Below are 23157 nucleotides of genomic sequence, written 5' to 3'. Positions count from 1 at the left end.
GAATCCCATCATTTAGGGTTTTTAAGAGGTTTCATGACTTTGGCATGATTGACCAAACCGTTGACCATTAGTGATTAAGTCGATCTCCTGCCCTTCTCCCCTCCCTGGAAGTGAGAGGGTGGGACAGAAAGTTTCAACCCTATAATCATGCCTCGGACTCTCTGGAGACCAGCACCCATCCTAAAGCTATCTAAGAGCTCCAGTAAGAAGTCATCTCATTAGCATGAAAAAGACACTCTTAGCATCCCGGAGACTCCAAAGGATAGGAGCTGTGTGTCAGGAACCAAGGACAAGGACCAAAGACCAAATATTTATTTATTTTATTATGTCACAATACCCTTTAGCAAGGTTCGTCCCACTTTCTCCCACCTGAGTGGATTGAGGTTTCATTGGGATTAAGTGGGACGAACTGAGAGAGAACAATGAAAGGTCTACTTCCATCCTCATTGCCCCACTCTTGGGACCCGCCCTGTCCACAGTCTTCCTGGGTGGGACGCTAATGGAGACACCAGCTGAGCCTGGGCTCTGTGAGATGGAAGCAGGGAAAAAGAGCAGAGCACACAGGGTGATGGGGAGCCCAGTCTTCAGGAAGGCTGCTCAGGGATGCTGCTCTGCGGACTCTATCCAGGGAGGTTGGACAAAGACAAACTGTCCATATACAGCACAACAGGGCTCAGCTCTAGTTCCTAAACTGTTACCAAATCACAGTTCACAGGATGCACTGCTTCTGAGCTTCTTCTTAGCATGCAATCCCGTTCCCTACCATCAGGGGGCACTCACACCATGTTCCATCAGGGCCAACAGGAACTCATGGCAAATTGCCGTGGTCCATGGTCCCCACCCAGCCCTGTTCCTCCCATGGAGGAAATTTTATTCTTCTGGACAGTGGAGACTTACTGATTTGCTCATTCATTACTTTGACAATTCTCTCGCGTTTATTAAGAACTATAATTGCTTCACCTCTGGGCTCCATATACCCGTCCGCTGGGCTCAGGGGCAGCGTGGCAGAGCAGAATGTCCTCTGAACAGGATCCAGGGACCCTTGTTCTTGTCCTTGACCTGACCTTGCCACTTACCATTTAGATTCTCAACTGCCATATCTGTAAAAATGGGGCCCCTGATGCCGTCCCATTGAACTGATGAACTCTGCGGTATGAGAATGCTTTAAAGCCTCTTAAGTGTTGTGCCTCTGTGATTTATTGTCGTCACCAAGATCTCTGCCTACCTCCCTGTGTTCGGTGAAGATCATGTGAAGGAGAAGGGAGGGTGCTTGGTGTGAAGATGAAGTACATATGGACCCATATCCGGACTGCTGCTAGGGATAGGGTGCACGGATACTGTGCTGATTTCTTTGAAATTGGTGAATTTTTCATTGACACGCGTAAGAAGCCAAGTCCCTCCTCTGAGATGCCACGTATGAGAGTGGGAGGGAGGGTGAGGATGAGCCTTTTTCTTCATCAGATCAGCATGAGACCAGAAAAGCAGAGGAGGATTGAGCTTTGGGAAGTAATATCAGTGTCAGCTGAAAGGGCCCTCAAAAATAATCTTTCAGTCTTCCTTTATTTTTCTTTTAAATTCTCATCCGACAATATTTTTTCCATTGATGTGGGGAGAGAGAGCGAGAGAAACATTGATGTGAGACACATGGATTGGTTGCCTCCTGCACAGATTGAATCTGTGACAGAGGTACATGCCCTTGACTGGGAATTGAACTTGAGACCCTTCAGTCTGCGGGCTGATGCTCTAACCACTTAGCAAAACTGGCCAGGGCAGCCTTCTTTTTTTTTTTTTATAGGTGGGATATCAAGGCCCAGAGAAAGGAAAATAATTGCCCACAATGTGTTCGCCTCCAAGACCTGCACAATTCCCCGTACTCATTCCTGGCCAGGGCACATTCAGGTCCTCCTGCCACCCCCCTCCCCGGAACACCTGGCCTGACTGAACCATAAGCCCAGAACTTGGGCTGGGGGATATGTTACCCACCATGCCGGATGCATGTGCAGGTGGTGGATGTAGGGATGATTCATTTTATCCTTAAGTTCAGAAGTCATTTCAGAAAACGGAGGTGAGTTATCTTCTGGTGTTGGAGTTATAGGTGATTTTTATTTTCTTCTTTATAATTTTCATGGCTTTCTAAATTTTTACAACAAAACATCTATAACTTTATAAACCCCACCCAATCCAAATCTTATTTTTTTTAAAAAAGAAGCCTTAGCCAGTTTGGCTCAGTGGATAGAGCGTTGGCCCATGGGCTGAAGAGTCAAGGGTTTGACTGCGGCCCAGAGCACGTACCTCGGTTGCAGGATTCATCCCCAGCCCTGGTCAGGGCATGTGCATGAGGCAACCAATCGATGTGATGTGTCTCTCTCACATTGATGTTTCTCTCTGCCTCCCCTCCTCCCTTCACTCTTTCTAAAAATCAATGGAAAAAATAAGGAAATCAGAGAGTGGTGAAATGCCCAGCTCTGACTTGGGGTCCATCAAGCAAGGCCAACTGGGATCTGTCACAACAGGCAGAGGCCCCGAGCAGGAAGACGTCCTGAAGGTCATCCAGCTCACCAGCCTGGCATCCAAAGCCATCCAGACAGCATCACCCACCTCCTCACCTTTGCTCCCACCAGGCCGCACTCCTGAAATGTCCTCCTCCCATCACCACCACCAAATTGGACTAATTTTCCAGGGTCCGACACAATTCTGCTAGTTCCGTGGAGATGTTTGAAAGCCCCCCTTCTCCAATTGGGACGGACATCTGTCTCTCTCCTTTGACCACCAGTGGCACGTTATTTGCACTTGTTTTATAATCTTATCATCTGCCTTGTCCTGGAGTCATTGTACCCGGGTCTGACTCTCCCAATGGGCTGAAGCCTCCTGGGCAGCAGGGCCTGAATAGTATTTATCTCTGTGCTCCCGATGCCATCCTCAGCCTGGCACATGCTAGACTTCACATGAATGTTGGTTGAACTTATGTGAATGGAAAATATAGCATACTAAAAGAGGGGTATTGTGATATATCACTTTATGGCAGGGCTAGCCAACCTAGGCACCATTGACATTTGGGGTGGGATAATTCCATGTGGTACGGAGCTGTGGTGCTTAGCAGTTTCCCTGACCTTTACCAACAGACACTTCTGCCAATAGACACCTCCAGTTGTGACAATTAAAAATTTGGACATTGTCTTTTGTCCCTCGGGTGGAGAACCAGTGGTATATGGTTTATAAATGGCTTTTATAAGTATTCCCTAGGAGTAGGAATTCCTGTTTGATTGATGAGAAAGGCTAGGCTGATGGAGACTATAGAGTTGAAATTGGGTCTTGCTCAGAGGTGTCTTATTCCAAGTCCAGGGCTGATCCTACTCTCCTGGAGGGGACCCCAGCCAGGTCTTTGTTGCTCCACTGAGGTGTATCCACCCCCCGCCCCCACTCCGGTCTCCTGGCTGTGTCTGATCACTTCTTCTCCAGCACCTTGAGCTCCTCCCCGTGCTTGAACACGCTGATGGTGACCTGGCCTGTCTCGGAGCCATACTTGTTCTTGACAAAGACGCCATAGCGCCCGCTGTCCTCACTGTTGACCCTCTCGATGGTGATGGTGACCTCTGACCCCCTAACCTCCATGTGGTAGCGGTCAAGGAAGGTGACAGGCTGGTCATTCTTCAGCCAAGAAATTTCAGGGGCGGGGTCTCCTGAGATGACACAGGTCAGGCACAGGGTCTGGAAAGACAGGAAGGGAACACTTGATCAGCTCCTGGTAGGAACCCCTGGCATTCGCCGTCACTCCCCCAGCGAGCTCCCAGCGCAAGTTGCTCCTTGTGATAAATTCATTCCGTGCATTTTATTGTATCACATAAAGGGATAACGTTAAAGAGAGAGACATTTTACTTTAACCCCCGTCCTCCATCGTCAACTTTCCTCCATCCTCCACTTTTCTACAAGAACACTTACTAGTTAGGGTTTTAGATCATTATTATTCTGCCAGTTATCCGCCCCAGAATGGCCTGAGCTTTGCTTCATTGCTTTTTGTGGTATATATGTCATTATGACATATGCAAATAAGGCTATGTTGCTTTAATACAACGATGTATAAATTGCGTTTGGAAATTCTTGAATAAGCTCTAAATCAGAGCCGTATAATGTAATGGTCAAACACTCAGAGTCTGGAGCTGGGCTGCCTCAGCTCTGCCCCTTCAAGCTGTGTGACCTCAGGTAAGTCCTTTAACCTCTCTGGGCCTAATTTTTCTCAGCTATGAAGTGTGACTAGTAATAATATCCCATTCCACGTGGTTGCCTGGATGGTTAAACAAGCTAACTTATGTAGCACGTATGCAATAGTGCCTGGCACAAAGTAAGCACCGTGATCACAGTAGCTGTCATTTTCTAGAACATTAGACTTGCATAATTTCAGCCCTGGAAGGGCTTTTATCGATCATCTAATTGAACCCCTAATGGAAACTGAAGTCACAGAGGAAGTTCATGACACCCAGGCCGGTAGGAGAGCTGGCAGAGCTGGGGCGAGCACCCCCTTGGGTCTGACCCCAGGCTCAGGGGCTTCCTTTGTACTCATCATGATCATGAGGTGTTGTCACTCGGCCAGGTGCTGGAGTCACAGGGCTACAGGGTGTCATGATTTTTGTTGTTGTTGTTAATCCTCACCCAAGGATATTTTTTCCATTGATTTTCAGAAGTGGAAAGAAGTGAGGGAGGAAAGGAAGGAGGGGGAGAAACATTGATGTGAGAGAGACACATTGATTGGTGGCCTTGTGCACGCGCCCTGACCAGGGCCAGAGATTGAACCTGAAACCCAGGTATGTGCCCTTGACCGGGGATTGTGCCTGTGACCCTTCGGTATGCGGGCCAACGCTCCAATCACTGAACCACACTAGCCAGGGCTGTGCCATGATTTCTGATGGACATGTGAGGGAACACAGCATGGGACCGCTGGCCCTGGGCTGGGGACAGTCTGTACCTTATCCTCCATGATCGTGGCCACATCTGGCAGGCCCCTCACCACTTTGGCACGATCTGCAAGGAAAAAGTGAGACCCCAGTGATGAATGTTTTCCTGCAGATTGCGCCCCAGAAGCAAGTTTCCACAGAGCTGAGCAATGCTCCTTTTCTCTATTTTCATCATTTTAGGGATGGAAATCTTTACATTTGTAGCACATGTTTCCTGCCTTCGTAAACAGAAAGTAGGGGACATAATGTGTTTCTGTTATTGACTTGAAGTCCTGGTCATGACTGGTGGCACCTGGAGGGGGCAATGGGATGCCCCTCCCCTCAAGAACTGGGAAAGAAGGTAAATGAGATGGCTCTGAGCCTTAAACTGGCAAAAGCACACAATAGGTGTTGATGGACCGGAGACTCAAGAGGGGGGGGCGGGCAAAGAAAAATGGGACAGAAGCTTTGGGGACACTGACTCTGGTTGAGGAGGGGACCTGGTGGCCATTGTGGGTGGGCAAGAGGAGCGGTTGTACATCACTCAGCAGGAAGTCCATGTATTCCTTAGGCTGCTGTTGAGGCTGTGGGAGCAGGAGGGGTGGAACGTGGACCCTAGAGCACGGACGAGGATGTGCAAAGAGCCTGAGTGGCGGGTGTCAGTCCGATGGATGTCAGGGGAGCAGGACCCTGAATCGGGGTGGGGGGAGAAGGCCCCAGAGATGGACGCTGTGGACGGTCGCCAGGCCCTTCACAGCTGGTGAAAGGGTCCGCTTCCCTGGACTCTGGATTCCACAAGCCCAGCCACCGTGTGTGGAGAACTCAGCTCCCCCTCTTAGAGTCCCGGACAGGGGTCCTGCCCAGGGACACGCATCCCAGGATGGAGGGATGCTCTTGCTGGGTGAGTGCGTGGATGGTGGTGTGATGGTCTTGCGAGCCTCCTGATCATGACGGCACCTCCTGGCAAGGCGCAGGCTGAGGGGGGTCTCGGGCTGCACTCTCGCCACCAAAGAGGCCACGCCCCTGAAGGACTCCCCACTGCCTGGCCACGTAGACCCCCACTTCCCAGTTATCTTTATGAATGCTGAGGCCCGCACTTCCTGCCAAGTGGGAGACTCAGGGACAATGTCTCTGTGGAGGGCGAATTCCCCCTCCCACAGGTGTCCCCAGCTAGCGGTTTTGAGTTCTCGCTTCTGTTTCTCAGAGTCATTCAGTTTCTCTCCTGGTTGTCCCCTGCCCGTCGGGTTCCACCTGACCTTGCCATTGACATTGCCCATGGGCCTGCTGGGCACTTGGCCCACGCTGGGCGCCTCCACACCCACAGTCTCAGGGACCCTCGGAGTCCTTACCCATCTGTCTTCACGCTGTCACCGCCCAGGTGTCCCTGGCAGCTCCGAGACAGCTCAGAGCCACGCAGACCCCACTGGGACCTGCACAGCCCCCCGGGGGCCATAAGCTCCCTGGCAGCCGCCCCAACCCCGGAAGTGAAAACAACGGAAATGTGGGTGACTTACTCTTCTCGATGATGGCCAAGGCTCTGAAAAACAGAAATGGGAACAGGCTCAAGGTTCCATTTGCTAAAGGACAGTGGTGCATGGGTGGGGGTGAGGGGATGAGGAGGGACAGGAAGAGCTGGCCGGGCTCCCAGAAAGGGGTCCTGTGCACAGTTCATGCCGGACCCACGGGCCTGTGATTCACACTGAGAAACACAGAGGAACTCACTTCAGTCTCTGGTGCTCAGCCATGGCGTCGTCAAAAGCTGTGAGAAGGAAACAGGGAAGGGAAAGGGGTGTCAGGGCGCCTGCCCCTGTGACCTCAGGTGCGGGGCTTGGCGCCACGAGCCCTCCACTCTTTCTCCTCCCAGCCCAGTTCTCTTGGGCAATGCCAGGTTGGGTGGGATGGGCATGGGGTTGTCCAAAAGACCATGGGGTTTTCACTGGGACAGACAGGCGGACAGCTCACCTTGCCCCGAGAGGTCGGTTGAGAGCTGCCGGACTTCCTTCCCGGCTGCGATCTCCAGGGTGTACCTGCCCTTGTCTGAGTCTTTGGGATCCAGGATGTGGAGCCAGATCTCATCCAGCGTGGTGCCAGCCCTCGCCCGGTCGCCGCTCTCCAGGCGCTTCTCTCTGAATGTGGGGCAGAGGAATGGTTAACATGGCACAGCCCACCTGTGCTGCTCAGGACAGCTGTCTGCAGGTCTACAGGCTTCCCCAGCCCTGAATGCCTCTCCTGGGGTTTTGTTTCCAGATTCCTGAGCTGAAGGTGGTGAGCATCCATGAGACATTCCATAACTATCCATCCATCCATCCATCCATCCATCCATCCATCCATTCATCATCCATCCACCCATCCATCCATCATCCATCCATCCATCCATCCATCCATCCATCCATCCATTCATCATCCATCCACCCATCCATCCATCATCCATCCACCCATCCATCCATCATCCATCCACCCATCCATCCATCATCCATCCATCCACCCATCCATCCATCATCCATCCATCCATCCATCCATTCATCCATCATCCATCCACCCACCCATCCATCATACATCCATTAAACCCTGTGGCACATCGACTATGTGGCACTGCTGAGTCTGTGTTGTGCCATGTCCTGCAGACTGGGAATCGGAGGAAGTAGTGCTTCAGGTCAGTGACCACCAGTCCCTTCCTCGCCTCTTCATTCTCCTCATCTTTAACCCTTCCAGGGTTTCTTCCACAACCACTCTCCCCTCACCCTTAGAAAGAAACCATTTAAACTTCTTTTTGTTGCCTTTTTTTTTGTTGTTAATCCTCACCTGAGAATATTTTTTTCATTGATTTTTAGAGAGAGCAGAAGGGAGGGAGGGGGGGAAGGAAAGATAGATAGATAGATAGATAGATAGATAGATAGATAGATAGAGAGAAACATCTATTGGTTGCCTCCCGAACACAATCTGACCTGGGCTGGGGATTGGCCTGCAACCCAGGTACATGTCCTTGACTGGGAATTGAACCCACAACCCTTAGGTATGTAGGCCAACAATGCAACCACTGAGACACATTGGCCAGGGCTAAACTTAAAAAATATATATATATATATATATATATATATATATATATATATATATATATATTGCTTTCAAAGAGGAAGGGAGGGTGGAAGAGAGAGATAGAAACATCAATGATGAGAGAGGATCATTGATGGGCTGCCTCCTGCATGCCCACTACTGGGGATGGAGCCCACAACCTGGGCACATGCCCTTGACTGGAATTGAATCCGGAACCATTCAGTCCACAGGCCGACGCTCTACCCACTGAGCCAATCTGGCTAGGGCTAGGCCTAACCTTTTTTGTTCTTGTTTTTAACTAGAGTTCATTCCTGAAAACACCTGACCCATGTCCCAGTGTTGTGTTGCAGAAGCGACACCTCTGGGCTTAGTCACAGGCCTTAGAAATGCTAGAGTGGGAGCTCCGTTATCTTGGAATTCAACTTGGCCTCAGTGCTCACTCATTTGACAAACTTGACCCAGTCAGTATAGCCTTCTTCACAGAATGGGTGCAGCAATGTCTGCTCCACAAGGCTGAGGAGTGCAAGTGACGAGAAGCGCCAGAAAAATTCTGCTCTCATACAATCTGGGATTACTTAGTCCGCAGTCAAATCTTCGTGGATACCTTATCTACCCTCCCTTCAAGCCCTGGCCCTCAGTTAGTTGTCAGCCCCACAGGCCCTTCTGCTTGAGCCTGAGTTTGCTAAGGCTGCAGAGACTCACAAGGGCACCATGACCCCCTCCTCCACCTGGTTGGCTGGTTCTCCCTGGTTCCTGCACCCTTCCCTCCCTCAGTTCCAGAGGCTGCCCTAAGCTGGTCCTACCACCAGGCTACCCAGCTTCCCTGGGGGATCTCCCTTCTCCCAATTCCTGACTCCTGCTGTGGGCAACAGAACCAGTGGGAGACCCCGTCTGCCGACCCCTTGGGACTGAGCTGGGCCAGGTGCTGGGCCCCCTACAGCCGGGCTAGGGCTCCAGGGCAAAGCCGACCTACTTGTGGAACCAGGTGGTTTTCATGTAATCCGCGTTGTAGTACTTGACCTTGCTGAAGATCCGGATCCCCTCCTCCGTGCCCTGGACTTCCAGTGGGGTGGCAGAGAGCACTGGGGAGGCAGAGGAGAGGCGTGAGTCTCCCCCGAGCTCCTTCGGGCAGCACATTTTGGGGCCCACCACCTTGTCCCTGCTCTCGGGGTGCGGTGGGAGGATGCAGGGTTGTGAGGAGGCAGGAGTTTCTCTCCCTCCGCCCCCTGTCTTTGGGTTTGGAGACTAAGCCCACCGCCAGCAGCCAAGGCTGGTTGGAGGTCCCTGGAGGCGATTTGGCATCAGGGAGGGTTGGGCAGAGAGAGGGGCTTACTTACCACCAATCCTGCCCAGCTCCGTGAAGACGGCGTCCAGGGCTGGGGGAGACAGAGAGAGTGGTCAGCTGACATTGGACCCCCCCCTCACCCCCCGTGGACGCACCAGGAGGGGGGCATCCTCAGAAAGACTGGAGGAGCTCACGAGCGGCTCTTGGGCACAGGGAGCTCTGAAGAACACCTGCCATGGTCAGGGAGGGAGGGAGCCTGGGGCACTCAGTGACGGATAAGGCAGGGGCCCCACGGGTGGAGGATGAGTGGGCCGACCTGACAATGCTCTTGCCCGCTGCGCCTACAGCTGGACGAGGAGCCAGGGGCCCCGGTGGGGCAGAGCAGTGAACTTGGGCTGGGAGACTTGAAGCTTGGGCTCACTGTGGTATGTTTCAGTGAACAGGGGCCTCAGTGTCACACAGACCAGGCCACTGCCACTGACTAGCTGTGCAGCCTTGGGCCCGTCGCTTAACCTCTCTGGGCCTCAGTTGCCCCAAGTGCCATGGGGCTCCTATACATATCACCCCACAGGCCAGATCACTGTCTCTTGGTTCAGCGTGAACTCCCCCTGGCCCTCCTGGCCCATCTCCAACATCGTCAGCCCCTACCTTCCCCTGTGAGGTCCAGTATGGTGTCATCCTGCCCTCGGTCATCAGAAACCGACGCTCTATAAACTCCCATGTCCGCCTTGGACAGCTGGAAAGAAGTGAGTGAAGGCAGGGTCAGCCTGGGCTCCAGGCCGGGCCTCGCTCTCTGTGTGATCTCAGGCAAGACCCATCTCCTCCCGGGCCTCAGTTTACCCATCTGGAATGGGTGTGCTCTAAGGCTCCTTCCAGCTCCAGAGCCCCCTGATTCCAACTCAGGGCTGGTCTGGGCCTGAGGGTGTGGTGGGTGGAGAGTCGAGAGCAGCTGCTTCAAGCAGAGCGAGTGACCCCTCTGCGTGGAGTCTGTCTGAGCACCACTCACCCCCCACCTGAGCTGCCCTGTTTCCTGGGGGCCCTGGAAGGAGGGACCCCCTGTAATTCTGTAGAAGGAAGTGTGTTCTTTCCCTCAGGAATAGGGAAGCCCACCGGCGTGGCTCAGTGGTTGAGCGTCGACCTAGGAATAGGGGGTCCTCTCTGGCACATGCTTGTTAACCCCAAAATGAAGCCTGCATCAACACATAAGTAAACCATTAACTTGGTGGTACTTTAAAAAAAAAATATATATATATATATTATTGATTTCAGAGAGGAAAGGAGAGGGAGAGAGAGATAGAAACATCAATAATGAGAGGGAATTATTGATCGGCTGCCTCCTGCAAGCCCTGCACTAGGGACTGTGCCCAAAACCCAGGCACGTGCCCTGACCAGGAATTGAACCGTGACCTTCTGGTTCATAGCAATGGTCAACCACTGAGCCACACCAGCCTAGCTGGGTGGTACTTTTAAAAAAATATTTTTATTGATTTCAGAGAGGAAGAGAGAGGGAGAGAGATAGAAACATCAATGATGAGAGAGAATCATTGATTGGCTGCCTCCTGTACACTCCCTATTGGGGGGGATTTAGCCTGCAACCCAGGCATGTGCTGGAATCGAACCTGGGACCCTTTAGTCCGCAGGCCGATGCTCTACCCACTGAGCCAAACCAGCTAGGGCTTTAAAAACAAGGCCCACAGGTCAGATGTGACTTGTCATTACCCAGTCTTCCTCAGGGCCTGGGGAGTGATATTTGCCTCCCTGTTCCCTCACCCCCAGCATTTCTACATGGTGCGCTGTGAGGCAGCCAAGGCAGAGGCAGCTCCTAACCTGGGGACCAGAGGGCCAAACCCCAAGAGTCCTCTCCTAGTCCTTTCCCTCCGCCCCAAGTGAAGGCTCCACAACCACCCCCCCACCCCCCCCGCCGCCCCTTGGGAAGGTGACTGCAGCGAGTTCTGACCCTGCTCTCTAGCCTTGGGCCTTTGTACTTAAACCCTCTGAGCCTCCTGTTACTCATCTGAGACGGCGGCATAGCCCTTGCCTGGCTGCGTGGTGGCCTTGCTGTGAGGATCAGGGAGGTACCTCTCTGGCAGCCAGAAACACATGCACGTTGAGAGCAAGACTCGCGTTTCTATCTTGACCAGGTCACGCTTCTCAGAGGCCACGGGGGACGTGGGTGGGTGAACGGAGTCCCGGGCCTGGTGCCTGGCCTTCACACCCTAAAATCCTAGCCTGACAGGGCAGGAAGGAGTCTGAGAGAGCACCCCTTCATACCCGCTCATGCTGCCATGAAAACGGAGGTCAGAGAGCAACAGCGACGAGCCCAAGGCCACACAGGCCAGGGCCAGGCCTGGAGTCCACACAAAAGGGAAATCAGTATTACTGATTCTCTCTTTATTTAAAATCCTGGAATTGTTTCCCCATGCCTCCCCGGCCCCATTATTTTGATTTTTAAAACTATTGTATGAAATATCATTTATCTTTTGTTGTCATTATTGTTAATCCTCACTGGAGGATATTTTTTTCCATGGATTTTTAGAGAGAATGGAAGGGAAGGGAAGAAAGAGAAAGAGAGAGAGACATCGATGTGAGAGAGACACATCGATTGGTTGCCTCCTGCATGTGCCCGGACCGGGGCAGGGGATTGAGCCTGCAACCGCGGTATGTGCCCTTGACTGGAATCGAACCCGGGACCCTTCAGCCTGTGGGCCGACGCCCTATCCACTGAGTCAAACCAGCTAGGGCTGAAATATTATTCATCTTGATTACTGAGTTTTAGGGCCCCCCTGCATTTTGCACCTGTGGTGCCTGGCTCACCGGCCTCACCTAGCCTGGCCCTGCTCCTGACTCGGCGCCCGGTGCTCCCGGCACTGCCCGGGGGTGTGAGCCCTGACGCTGGAGCTGCACTCACCTCCTCGATGCAGAGGAGCCCTGCCCCGGTCTGCGGGTCGTACTGACCGTCCGGCGTCGCTTTATTCTGGAAGAACCACTGGAAACGGGTCTCATTCTTGGTGTTGGTCACCTGAGGAAAGTGGAGGATGTGGCTCCATCAGGCTTCCGCTTTTTAAGTAAAAACTCAGCTCCTCAGAACTTTTTTAAATTTTTTTCCCCCACAAATGTGACACTTTCCCCTGCACCTACACACCCTCACCGTAAGTCCCAGCCACCTTCTTCCTCACACCCATGTCTCTGCTGGCTTCTGGACTCAGGACTTTTGCTAATGCTGCTCCCTCTGCCTCTCGACCCCTTTGCTACCCTAGTTTCCTTGTAAACACCTCCGCATCTTAGACTTGTCAATTGTCACCTCCCCCAGGAAGCCTTCCTGGAAGCTCCCCAGAGTGCACACGAGTCTCGGTTTCAGCAGGAGGCACGCTGTTTTCCAAGGATCCTGATTCAGACCGTGGTCTCCTTAAGGAGACTACTTCTTCCTCCTTGTATGCCCAGTGCCTTGCAGAGTGCCCGGTGCACAGTAGGTGCTTTGAGTTTGCTGAAGTGATATGCTCTGGGAGAGTACCCTCCCCCACCCGGCCCTCCCCGAGTTCCCTAAAGAGGCCGCAGGGTGCTGAGAAGGAGCACCACTGGGAGTCAGACAGACTCTCCGCTCCACCTGTTGATTCTGAGCGATTCCCCTGTTTGTTTTCCCATCCGTAAAGTGGGGGTAATAATGCCTAACTCACAGATGCCCGTGAGGCAGATGAAATAAAACAATGCTCTGAAGCACTGAGCAGAGTGTCTGGCAAGGCGGCCGATAGATACCAGGGAACCTGCTCAACACATAGACCCCTCACTTGCTCTCAGACCCTGGGCCCCAAAGAACCCCTACCCTGTGCAGCTTGGAGACCTAGTTCCAGGCTGACCCAGCTCCCGCTGATTCTGCTCCCTGGGCTCTGCGAACGGTGGCTTTGCTTTCTGGTTAGATGCAGTCTCCCTGCGCTACTTTGCAGGTGTGGGATCAACCAAGCACAGGGTACTGATTTTGTGGGAGCAGAGCAGATACAGCCACCGGGCGTGGGGACGAGCCACAGAGATAGCCCAGTGGGCCTCGGGGCAGGGACTTGCCTTGCACGTCAGCAGCACTTGGCAGTCCTCCGTGACCTTCCACTGCAAGAACTCCTCGAAATAGGGACCTGCAAGTGCCAAACAAACACGCCCACCAGTCAGAGCTCCAGGCTCAGCCAGGGCGCCACCTGGTGGCGAGACAAGGGAAGCCAGCTGGGATTGGGGCTGGTAGCCACCACGGGTCCCCTCAGATTCTGCCCCCACCAGAGGGGCAGAGGCTAGGGTGAGGCAAGGGAGGTGCCTAGGGTGCAAAATTTAGGGAGGCATTCACTCTCCTCGTGGGGTAAGCGCTGTTTCGTTCTGGCACAGGGGCAGAGCTGGACTGAATTGCAGTGGCCTCCCTGGGGGCCCAGCAGGGCTGAGGGATCCAGAGTTCCCCAGCCCTGACCTCTGGCCTGGTGGCCGAGGCCTTTGAACTTCACCCCAGGAACTCTTACCCTGTTTTCTCTTCCAGTCTCTTCTCTTAGCATCTGCCTTCCTCAGAAGTTTGTCAAAATCTGTGAACACACAGGGAGGGGCTGGCATGAGCCAAGAGGAACGCCGGTCCACAGAGGGGCTTCAGGGTGGACAGAAGACCCCAGAGCCACGAGCTGAGGCCGGGTGCATGGGCGGGGCGGGCAGGGCGCGGCTGACCATCGTCCACCAGGGCCAGGGTGATCTGGTTTTTGGCTTTTCCGTCTTGGAGCTGAGCTGTGTACGACCCTTTGTCCTCCTCACGCAAGTTCTGGATGATCACTTCCACCAGGCCCTTCTCTCGCTCAAAATTGATTTTGCGGTCCTGGGGAGAACAAACCCGAGAATCCCCTGTGCCCTCTTCCAGCCTCAGGGCATTTGCGTTATGACACAAATATGCGGTTGGGCCTGGAGAGTGGTATGTGCAGGTTAGAAGCCTTCAGAGACGGGGAGGGAGCCCTGGGTAACCCTCTACTGCTTGTAGCGTGGGGTCCTCCCCACAACTAGCCCCTGAGAACACCCCTGGGGGCTGGCAGGCACAGGGATGAGTCTTGGTGCTTGAATTAATTGCAATTAATAATACGCCTCAACCCCTATTGTGCCATTTTCCCCCTTTTCTACTTCTTTTACAATTCTCCAAAAAGTATAAAGGATAATATTTAAAAAGCCTGTGCACTTGCTATCCAGAATTAACACTCATTTGTATTTTGTCATATTCTAACAGTTTTAAAAGTTTTCTTTTCCACATTTATTTATTTTATTTTTTTAAATGTATTTTTATTGATTTCAGAGAGGAAGAGAGAGAGAGAGAAACATCAATCAGCTACCTCCTGCATGCCCCACACTGGGGATTGAGCCCGAAACCCAGGCAAGTGCCCTGACTGGGAATCGAACTGTGACCTCCTGGTTCATAGGTCAATGCTCAACCACTGAGCCATGAAGGCTGGGCTCCTTTCCACATTTAGAATCTTATTCCCTCTGGTCTTATTGGTATGTGTGGTTTGAGGGAGCCATATAGTTTTATTTTATATTTCTATCAGGGCCAGCAATAGTCTAGACTCTGTGACACTTCCTCTGCCATGTGCTAAGTTCATACTTAATCGTTAAGCAGAACATTCAAATCTGTTTCCTCCTTTGCTCCTCCTGATTCTGGGACAACCAGCCCCATTGTACAGATGCAGAAACAGAGGCCTGTAGAGGGGAAGGGTCTTGTCTAAGGGCACACAACCGATGGGGGTGATGTATGAGTCCTGTGGCATCTAACCCTGAGCTCCTTCCCATCCCTCTACAACACATAGTTTCTGATGGTGGTAAAAGTCACAATTAATATGATCTCATAATTAAATCTGTCATGAGATTGAAATTGTGTTTGTAAGTAAAAACAGTTGAGTATGGGCAACTCGTGTGTCAACTATAAAAAGCAATGGAATACTACAAGTGTAATAGGAAGAAGGAATAAAAGTAATATCAGGAAATAAAAGTAATATCAGGTACACTCTCCTGCTGCACTGATTTATAATGAATTCGTTTGAATTTAAGAAAAGCAAAAAGATAAAAAATTATTCTGTCCAAGAACAGGAAAATGGATGAAAGAGCATATGTGAGATGTCTACTTGAATAAAAACTCTATTCAGTGTATGTTAAAACTGTGCGAAAATTCTCTGTATATCCCAGAGTTAGGGTCTAGGCTTGGATAATTATCAGTATGAATGTGGGTTTTTCATCTGAAGAATGTCTGGTGGGACATTCAAATGTTGTAGGGGGTGTGGGGAATTCTTTGTACGATTCGCATCGGCGGGCATCTACCTTCCCTGCCATCTGCCCCCCAGGTACTGAAAACCAGCTTTCCCCATACCCACCCCATCACTGTGGCCGTTTCTGATATGTCCGCTAGGGGGCGCTGCCGACTTGTGGGGAACCACTGCCGGGGGAATCTAGGAGCTGGGCTGGGGTCCTCCCTTAGGAAGGAATCTGAGTTCCAGTTACCGGTGAGCTGAAGATCTCCTTCTCGTTGAAGATGAGATGCAGCTCAGCGGCCGGAGATAACTTTTCTACTTCCAGCCAAAGCCGCACCTCTCCTCGCTCGAGGATGTCAATGTTCCAGCCCGAGATCAGCTTGATCACTGCGAGGCAGGCAGAAGGCAGGGAGGAGTGGGGGGGCCTGGGCCCCCTCTTCCCCTCCCTACTCGGCGAAACAGCCCCACCCTGAGCATGTCTGAAGGAGATGCACTGAGGTGGGGTGTCTGAGGAAGGTTTTACGCATGCCCACTCTAGAGTGAGCTCATTTTAAGGAAGTGTTACCTCGGAGGCTGTGCCTCTCACCCTGGCGGACCCCAAGGACTTTCAAAAGCACCAGTGTCCAGGCTCTGATTTGTCTGGGGCGTGGCCTGGGCATTGGGATTGTGAAAAGCTCCTGGGGTGATTCCAATGTGCACCCAAGTTTATGCCCCAGCCCGCTACTAGCCAGCGGAGGGGAGCAGAGGTCTCCATGATCCAAAACCCACCTGAGAAGAAACATCCCCTCTGCCTCCTTGCACTCCCTTTCACCTGCCTCCCCTTTTCCATTCACAGACTGCTGACACCCCCGGTCTCTGCCCTCCAGCCCCATGATGCCCCACCCTCTGCTTCCCCTCCAAGCCCTCCCCTGTCTCCCCCCTCCCACCCTCGCAGCTAGTTTTTTGCTTTTGCTGATTCAACTCTGCTCCGAACACCCCAGGAGGCGCCTGAGGATTGCTTACCTGGGTTTCTGATCTCATGGCTCAACTTCTTCAGCTTGTCCAGCTCTGGGAAGGGAAGAGCAAGGAAGAAATCAAAGAGAATGAAATACTGGGACCAGTGGGTCCATGGCAGCCATCCTAGGGCCCATGCTGGGTGAAGGTCCTGAGAGACACCCTTCAACCTGGGGTCACTTGCAACCCAGGCGTTGAAGATGAGCCTGTGGGCCTTAGCCCCGGGGCACGGAAGGGGATGCAGAGGGCTGCTGCAGGTCACCTTGAGATCAAATGCCACCTCTCTTGAGAAGTGCCTACTATGTGCCGGGTGCTGCATTATCTCACTGGTCCTCACACACTGCTGTGGGGTGAGCATTATTGTCCACCTCTGACCGCTCCAGGCCCACTGGGTTCTGAGCCCTGTTCTTAACCCCCTGTGATATGCCGCCCTGGTCTCTGAGGTCTGTCTGGCCCCCCAATACAGCACTTCAGTCTAGAAGTCTCCAGGGCAGCTCTGCCGAGTGCTGTCTCATTTGCCAACTGCCTCTTTATGTTAGGGTTTCTCTCCTGCAAAGCTGAGCTCTGAGTCTACGCGTGTCTGGCACACAGTAGGTACCCAATAAACATGTGTTGCATGATGACTGGGCAGGGGCCGAGCTCATTCTCCTTTCCCCTTGTAAGCCCCAGAGTCTTCAGCATGATGAGTCTGCACTCACAGCAAGAATACAGTCAGAACAAAACATAAGGAAAAGCCCATCCCTTTTGTTGATGGCTTTAGTTTGCATAGAATCATCTAAGTGTTTCTGATAACACTGTTTCAGTTGAGGCCCCGAGAGGTGACGTGACTTGCTCAAGGTCAAACAGCCAGAAAACTGTGGGATTGTAATTGGGTCTGTCTGGCTTCTGCTTAACAAAATCAAAGGACCTCCTGTGCCATCAACAGGGCTGTCCCTCAGTTGCTATGGAGACAGAAGAGAATGAGTCTTATCTGTCATTAGCACTGATTTCAGTTCTGTTTTTATTCATTCATTCATTTATATTTTTATTGATTTCAGAGAGGAAGGAAGAGGTAGAGAGATAGAAACACCAATGATGAGAGAGAATCATTGATCAGCTGCCTCCTGCACACCACTTACTGGGGATTGAGCCTGCAACTTGGGCATGTGCCCTTGACCAGAATTGAACTGGGGAACCTTCAGTCTGCAGGCCGACACTCTCTCCACTGAGCCAAACCAGCGAGGGCTCAATTCTGTGTAAATCATCCAACATGGATGACCTTTCTATTCTCTGGTTTGTCATAGTCCCCACTGCTCCCTATTGCTATTCTCATTTCTCTGACGAAATGTTTTTGTTTGTTTTTTTAGGCTATAGAAGGAAGGGAAATATCCTGGTGCCTTTGTTTTTATCCAAATGAGAAAAAGGAAAGAGAGACAAGAAGAATGCGAACTCCACCAGGCAGGGATTTTTGCCCGTTGAGTTCACGGATGTAATCCTAGGACAGTACCTGGCGTATGGAAGGTGCTCACAAGATGTTTATTAATTGACTGGCTGACTGACTGGGTGAGTGAGGACCCACTTCTCTGGAAATTGCTGCTTTATGAATTTTTGTTGCTTTTTGCCGGCCTCTGGGGGGCTTGGTCTGGGCCTGACTCTCTGGGCAGGTGGCAGGGGAGCAGGGACTTACCTGCCTCAGTCAGCGTGTGGCTCGCTGAGATGTCTTCATCAGCATCGGTGACCACCACCGAGTAGGTGCCCAAGTCCTCGAGGCCAGGGTCTCTCAGGATGACCTTGGACCTGGCAGAGAGAGGAGAGCAGGTGCTCCGAGCGGGGCCTTGTGCCCTAGAGGCCTGGGAGCTGGAGAGCCTCGGTCAGCTTTGGAGCCTTGCAGCCCAACTGCAGACCCCGGCCAGGCTGGGGAGCAGGGGTGGCTGCCTCCTCACACCTCCTCGGGGTCCTCTGCCCAGGGCAGCTCGGGCCTGGCACCTTCAGTGGCTCCCGTTAGTGGGCTGGCTGGCACAGGGTCTTACTGCACGGCCCAACTTCCCCTATAAGGCTCAAGTTACCAGCATTACCTCCTGCTGGACAGGGCTGAGGCCATGAGCTGCTGGGGTGGAGGCATTTGACAGGGACCCTTTTGGTCATCTGTTCCCAACCCCTCTTTTTATTTATTTGTTTACTTACTTATTTTTTTAAAAAAATATTTATTTATATTTCAGAGAGGAAGGGAGAGGGGGAGAGAGAGATAGAAACATCAATGATGAGAGAGAATCATTGATCGGCTGCCTCCTGCATGCCCCCTACTGGGGATTGAGCCCACAACTCAGGCATGTGCCCTTGACCGGAATTGAACCTAGGACCCTTCAGTCCGCAGGCTGATGCTCCATCTACTGAGCCAAATCGACTAGGGCCCAACCCCTCTTTTTTACAAATGAGATGAGACTGAGCCCAGAGATGCTCCAAGAACAAGTCACTGGCTGCCAGGCTAGGAAGGGAGTCCTGTGCAGTTGCTCACAGAAAAACAGTCCAAATGAACGCTGTCAGTTCAGCCCCTTAAATGCCCTGCTCCTCCACTTCTCCCTAAGGTGGCAGTCAGCATCCTCAGTGAGAGACAAGCATCCCTTCTCAGGCCCATTCATTCATTATCCGTGGGTCCTGCTGGGTGGGCTCAGCCACGAGCTTCTGCTGACTCATCTGACAACGCGTGGGGCCCATGGACTAGCTGTGCCACCCCTCCCCTCACTCACTTGTTAGCTTCCTCCTCGATCTTGACCCTTTGGGGCTCCGGCGGGCCCTTGTAGTCCTTGGACCACTGAAACTCTGAGGAGTCGGGGGCCCCGGGGGCTTCGAAAGCCAAGTAGATGAAGCCTTCTTCGTCCACACCGACCTTGATCTCCGGGGCATCTGAGGGCAGGGTCCAACAGAGGGTGCCATGTTTACAAACAATACACCAGGTCATGCCCCTCCCCTCCTAAACCCTCCAACGTCTGCCTATTGCACTTGAATAAAACAACAACCCCAGACTCCTGCTGTGGCCTCCGAGGCCTTGCAAATGTCACCTCCCCAGAGAGGCCCCCCCGACCACCCCGTTAAAGTGACCCTCACCCCACCATCTGAATGAATAATTAAAAGAATGGAAAGAGATATGCCTTAGAGTCAGGAGAGCGGAGTGACTCGGTCATGCTCTAGCTGTGTGACCCGCTCATTTCACCTCTCGGAGCTACAATGGCTTCCGTTCTAAACTGGTCCCTTTGGTGGCTGGTTGGGAGGGCCAGGGCAGGGGAGAACCTAGCACAGCGTGGGAGGGGACCTCGGCAGCTGTGACTGCAGGACGGGCAAAGCCCCGTGTGGCATCTGAAATAATACTTGGGACTGGAGTCGGGCGTCATTTCAAATCTCCGTGAAGTGTTGTGTGAGTTTATGAACGTGGCATGTGAAAGAACGGGGGAGCCCTTCCAATAGAAGATGTGTTCCTAACTTGGGGTTCCATAGAAATGAACGGAGTGGGGAATGGAGGGAGAAACAGCAGGAAGGAAGGAACGCTGGAAGAAGTGTGGAGTGCGGGAGATGGGGTGGGGTGGGAGGGATGGACAGAGGTCCTGTCCTGCAATTCCACATGCTCCTCCCGACCCCCTCTGAGCCCCTCCTCGATGGCCCAGCCCAGCGTGGTGCTGGCGCCCTCCGCCTGCCCCCACCTGGCCTGTCCTCCAGGAGCACGGGGTCGGTGGGCATGGACGGCTGCCCCGGACCCGCTGAATTCACAGCCTGCACCTGGAACACGTACCTCTTCCCCGGCTGCAAGTCAGAAATCTGGGGGTGGGAGTGGGGGAGGGAGGCGAGAGTGAGCACCGAGGACAGCAAAGACCACCCTTCCCCAAACCCCGGCCACCAGGGTGCTGGGAACCGCGCATCTGTGGAACCCCGGGAAGGCACAGGCTGCCCTGGGGGTGGGGACGGCTAGGAGCGCATCGTCCTGACTTCCAGCTTTTAGTAGGTTCCCCACTGGGATGATCTCCATGCCTGTGGCACCTGAAACCCCATTGGCTCGCAGCTTAACTTCCTGCACCCCGTCTCTCCTCCATTTATTGCCCCAGGGAGAAGCCTTCAACATCTTTTTCTTAAGACCTAACATGCGATCACCAAGTCCCCATTTCATTTCCCCGGCGCGTCTCCACTGCAGCTGCGTTTCTCCTCACCTGGGTCTGTCCAACAGCGTCCCCAATGGCATCTCGGCCCAGACCCACCTCCCTGGCCTATCTTTCCTCCGCCAGTCTCCCCAGGATGCCAGTCGGATTATGCTTAGATCTGTCAGTGGCCTTCAGGGTCAAGTTCAAATTTTGAGGTTTAGTATCTAGACTCCTCCTAACGTGACCTTGGCCCCTGTCCTCTTCCTCCTCTCTGTGCCCCCTTCATTCCAGGACCCCTCAGGGTCCCCACGTTGGTCACGTCCTTTCATGCCTCCCTGACTTTGCCTCTGCCGAGCCCTCTGCCTGGAGCTCCCCACCCCCACCCCCTTTCCCAGCTCATCCTTGACCTCCCAGCTCGGGTAGCTCCCAGAATCCCCCAGACACCCCTCCGTTGTACAATACACGGTATTGTAATTGCCTGTCACTCAAGGATGGCTCCATGTAGGACCTGCTTCCAGATCTGGCACTAAGTAGGTGTCAAGAAGTATTTGGTGAATGACTGGGTGAGTGAATGCCACATGTAGAAATGGTGCCGATCACTGAGGCCGGCCCACCCTGTCCTGGGCCAACCTATGTGGGGGGTGAAGGGGGGACAGAGAGACCATCCATTTCGAGTGGCTCTCTCGGGCCAGCTGCCCAGCACTGGCCGACTCTACGCAGGGAGCTGGCCCCGTGGAGGCGGCGACTGCAGAGTCTCAGAGCCTTCCCCAGGCCGGGCTTGTCCCCCCGATTCTGTCTTAGGAGGCCTTAATGTTATTTTTTTCAAATGAAAGTGTTTTTCTGGTTATAAAAGAAACACACTTGTTAGGGAAACTATTAAAGCAATTGAGAATATAAAACGAAGGATTAAAACTCCCCCAGCGGTCCCATCCCCAGAGACAACCAGAATTAACAGTTTTGAAATAATCCATTTAGACTTTAAATGCACATCATTCGTGTAGAAACATGACATGCGCCGTATTGTTTTTTCAGTGTCTTGTTCTTTCCACACTGTGTTGGCTCCTTCAGCCTGTGTTTTCTGCTGGTGCTAACGCACCGAATGCTCATGCGTGGACTTGAAATCCCCACCCTCCTGCCTGCTGGTGAAAGACACCTTCAGGAAAGTGAGTTGGAGAAAATGTCCCTCTTTCCCTAGACGGCAGAAAAAAACTAATCCACATCCCGGAACTCTGCCTTAAACAGGGGAGGCCTGTGAGACCCCCTGCTTCAGAGCTGGAGGCCGTGACCCAGGTGGCCTGGAGTCTGGGGTTCTCATTGATTGTCTACGTCGGTCACGTGTGTCCGTGAAGCATGCTTCCATGGACACCCGGGTTTCCTGCCTGTAAAACAGCTGTGAGGTGTCTGTGATGCTGGGGATTGTGTGCTTTCCTCTCTCCTACAACCACCACCGGTGAATACAGCCAGTGATTCTGCCAGAGTCTTGTTTACCCGAAGAGTTTTTGTTCCTCATTCAAATTAAAAAACATATATCTGCATATGTGTTTGTTAATATGTAATATGTGTACTATGATATACATGTGGTACTTAATGTATGTCCTACTCTGTATTCTGCTTTTTTTTTCTTAGCCACATATGATGGCTATATTTTCACGTCAATATGTACATGTATGTCTACCTCATTCTTTATCCTATTGCCACTCCTTGAACCACCTAGTCTTCATGCTCCCTGCATATGATCCACTTAAAGATACACTCTGATTTGTTTAAGCAAACCCCTTGATGGACAGTTAAGTTGTTTCCAACCTTTGCCTTTATAAACTATGCAACAATGAGCATCGTCATCCTTAGATCTTTGCACAGTTGCTTAATTATTTCTCAACACTTCTATCATTGAAGCAGAATTCCTGGTTCCAAGGATGAGCATATCCAAATGCTGATACACCTTACCGATTATAAGTGCATTTTTAGGGAGGAATCTGCTCAGAGTGGAGCAGGTTAAGTCTGCCAGCCAGCCAACCAGTACCAATTCCTGTGTGACCCTGGGTAAGCCACTCCCCGTCTCTGGTCCTCTGCTGCCATTAAGTGAGGACAGTACTCCCTGAGGGTCCTTCCAGCTCTGATGCTTTATCGTCCTGCCTTGTCCAGTGGCAGGGAAGGCTCAGGTGGCCCAGAGGATGGAGGGGCAGGGACTCACCCTCAGGTGGGTGCCAGAGATGGGGTCTGGGGTGAGTGGCTTCCACTGCTCAGAGCCTTCCTCCTGGAAGCTGATGAGGTAGCCTGTGACCGGCCCGGCCCCCGTGTATAGCGGGGGCTCCCACTGCAGCATCAGGGAGGTGGCCCGCACCTCGAATGCTCGCACGTCATACGGGGGACCTGTGGGAGATGGGGTAGAGAAGAAGTTGGGCAGCCAGGCAACCAGCCAGACAGCCAAATGGCCAGCCAGATAGCCAGGTACGGAGCAAGTTTGTCAATCTGTCAGTCACGTCCAGGCCTGGAAGCCCTGTTCTGGGCATAGTGGGGACCTGGCTGGCCTTGGCTTCATGACA

General features: G+C 52.6%; 1 protein-coding gene across 2 annotated transcripts in view; it reads right to left on the bottom strand.

Moving 5' to 3' along the window:
* Positions 1-462: 462 nt before the first annotated feature.
* Positions 463-23157, bottom strand: part of MYOM3 (myomesin 3) — a 56828-nt gene continuing 34133 nt past the window's right edge. For both annotated transcript variants that reach the window (XM_079776707.1, XM_079776706.1), the window contains exons 20-37: positions 22806-22984; positions 20180-20294; positions 19232-19388; positions 18172-18281; positions 16515-16559; positions 15763-15899; positions 13957-14101; positions 13761-13820; positions 13324-13391; positions 12176-12286; positions 9916-10003; positions 9320-9358; positions 8956-9064; positions 6891-7054; positions 6651-6687; positions 6443-6465; positions 4961-5016; positions 463-3708 (exon numbers count right to left, since the gene is read on the bottom strand). In XM_079776707.1, coding sequence (XP_079632833.1) covers positions 3445-3708; positions 4961-5016; positions 6443-6465; positions 6651-6687; positions 6891-7054; positions 8956-9064; positions 9320-9358; positions 9916-10003; positions 12176-12286; positions 13324-13391; positions 13761-13820; positions 13957-14101; positions 15763-15899; positions 16515-16559; positions 18172-18281; positions 19232-19388; positions 20180-20294; positions 22806-22984 — 1907 coding nt within the window. In that variant the 3' untranslated portion in view covers positions 463-3444. The remainder of the gene's footprint in view (positions 3709-4960; positions 5017-6442; positions 6466-6650; positions 6688-6890; positions 7055-8955; positions 9065-9319; positions 9359-9915; positions 10004-12175; positions 12287-13323; positions 13392-13760; positions 13821-13956; positions 14102-15762; positions 15900-16514; positions 16560-18171; positions 18282-19231; positions 19389-20179; positions 20295-22805; positions 22985-23157) is intronic.

The sequence above is a fragment of the Cnephaeus nilssonii genome (genome assembly GCF_951640355.1).
Source record: "Cnephaeus nilssonii genome assembly, chromosome: 7".
In the NCBI taxonomy this organism is placed as follows: domain Eukaryota; kingdom Metazoa; phylum Chordata; class Mammalia; order Chiroptera; family Vespertilionidae; genus Cnephaeus; species Cnephaeus nilssonii.
Note: the sequence above shows the minus strand (reverse complement) of the source record. Positions and strands in the feature narration are given on the sequence as shown.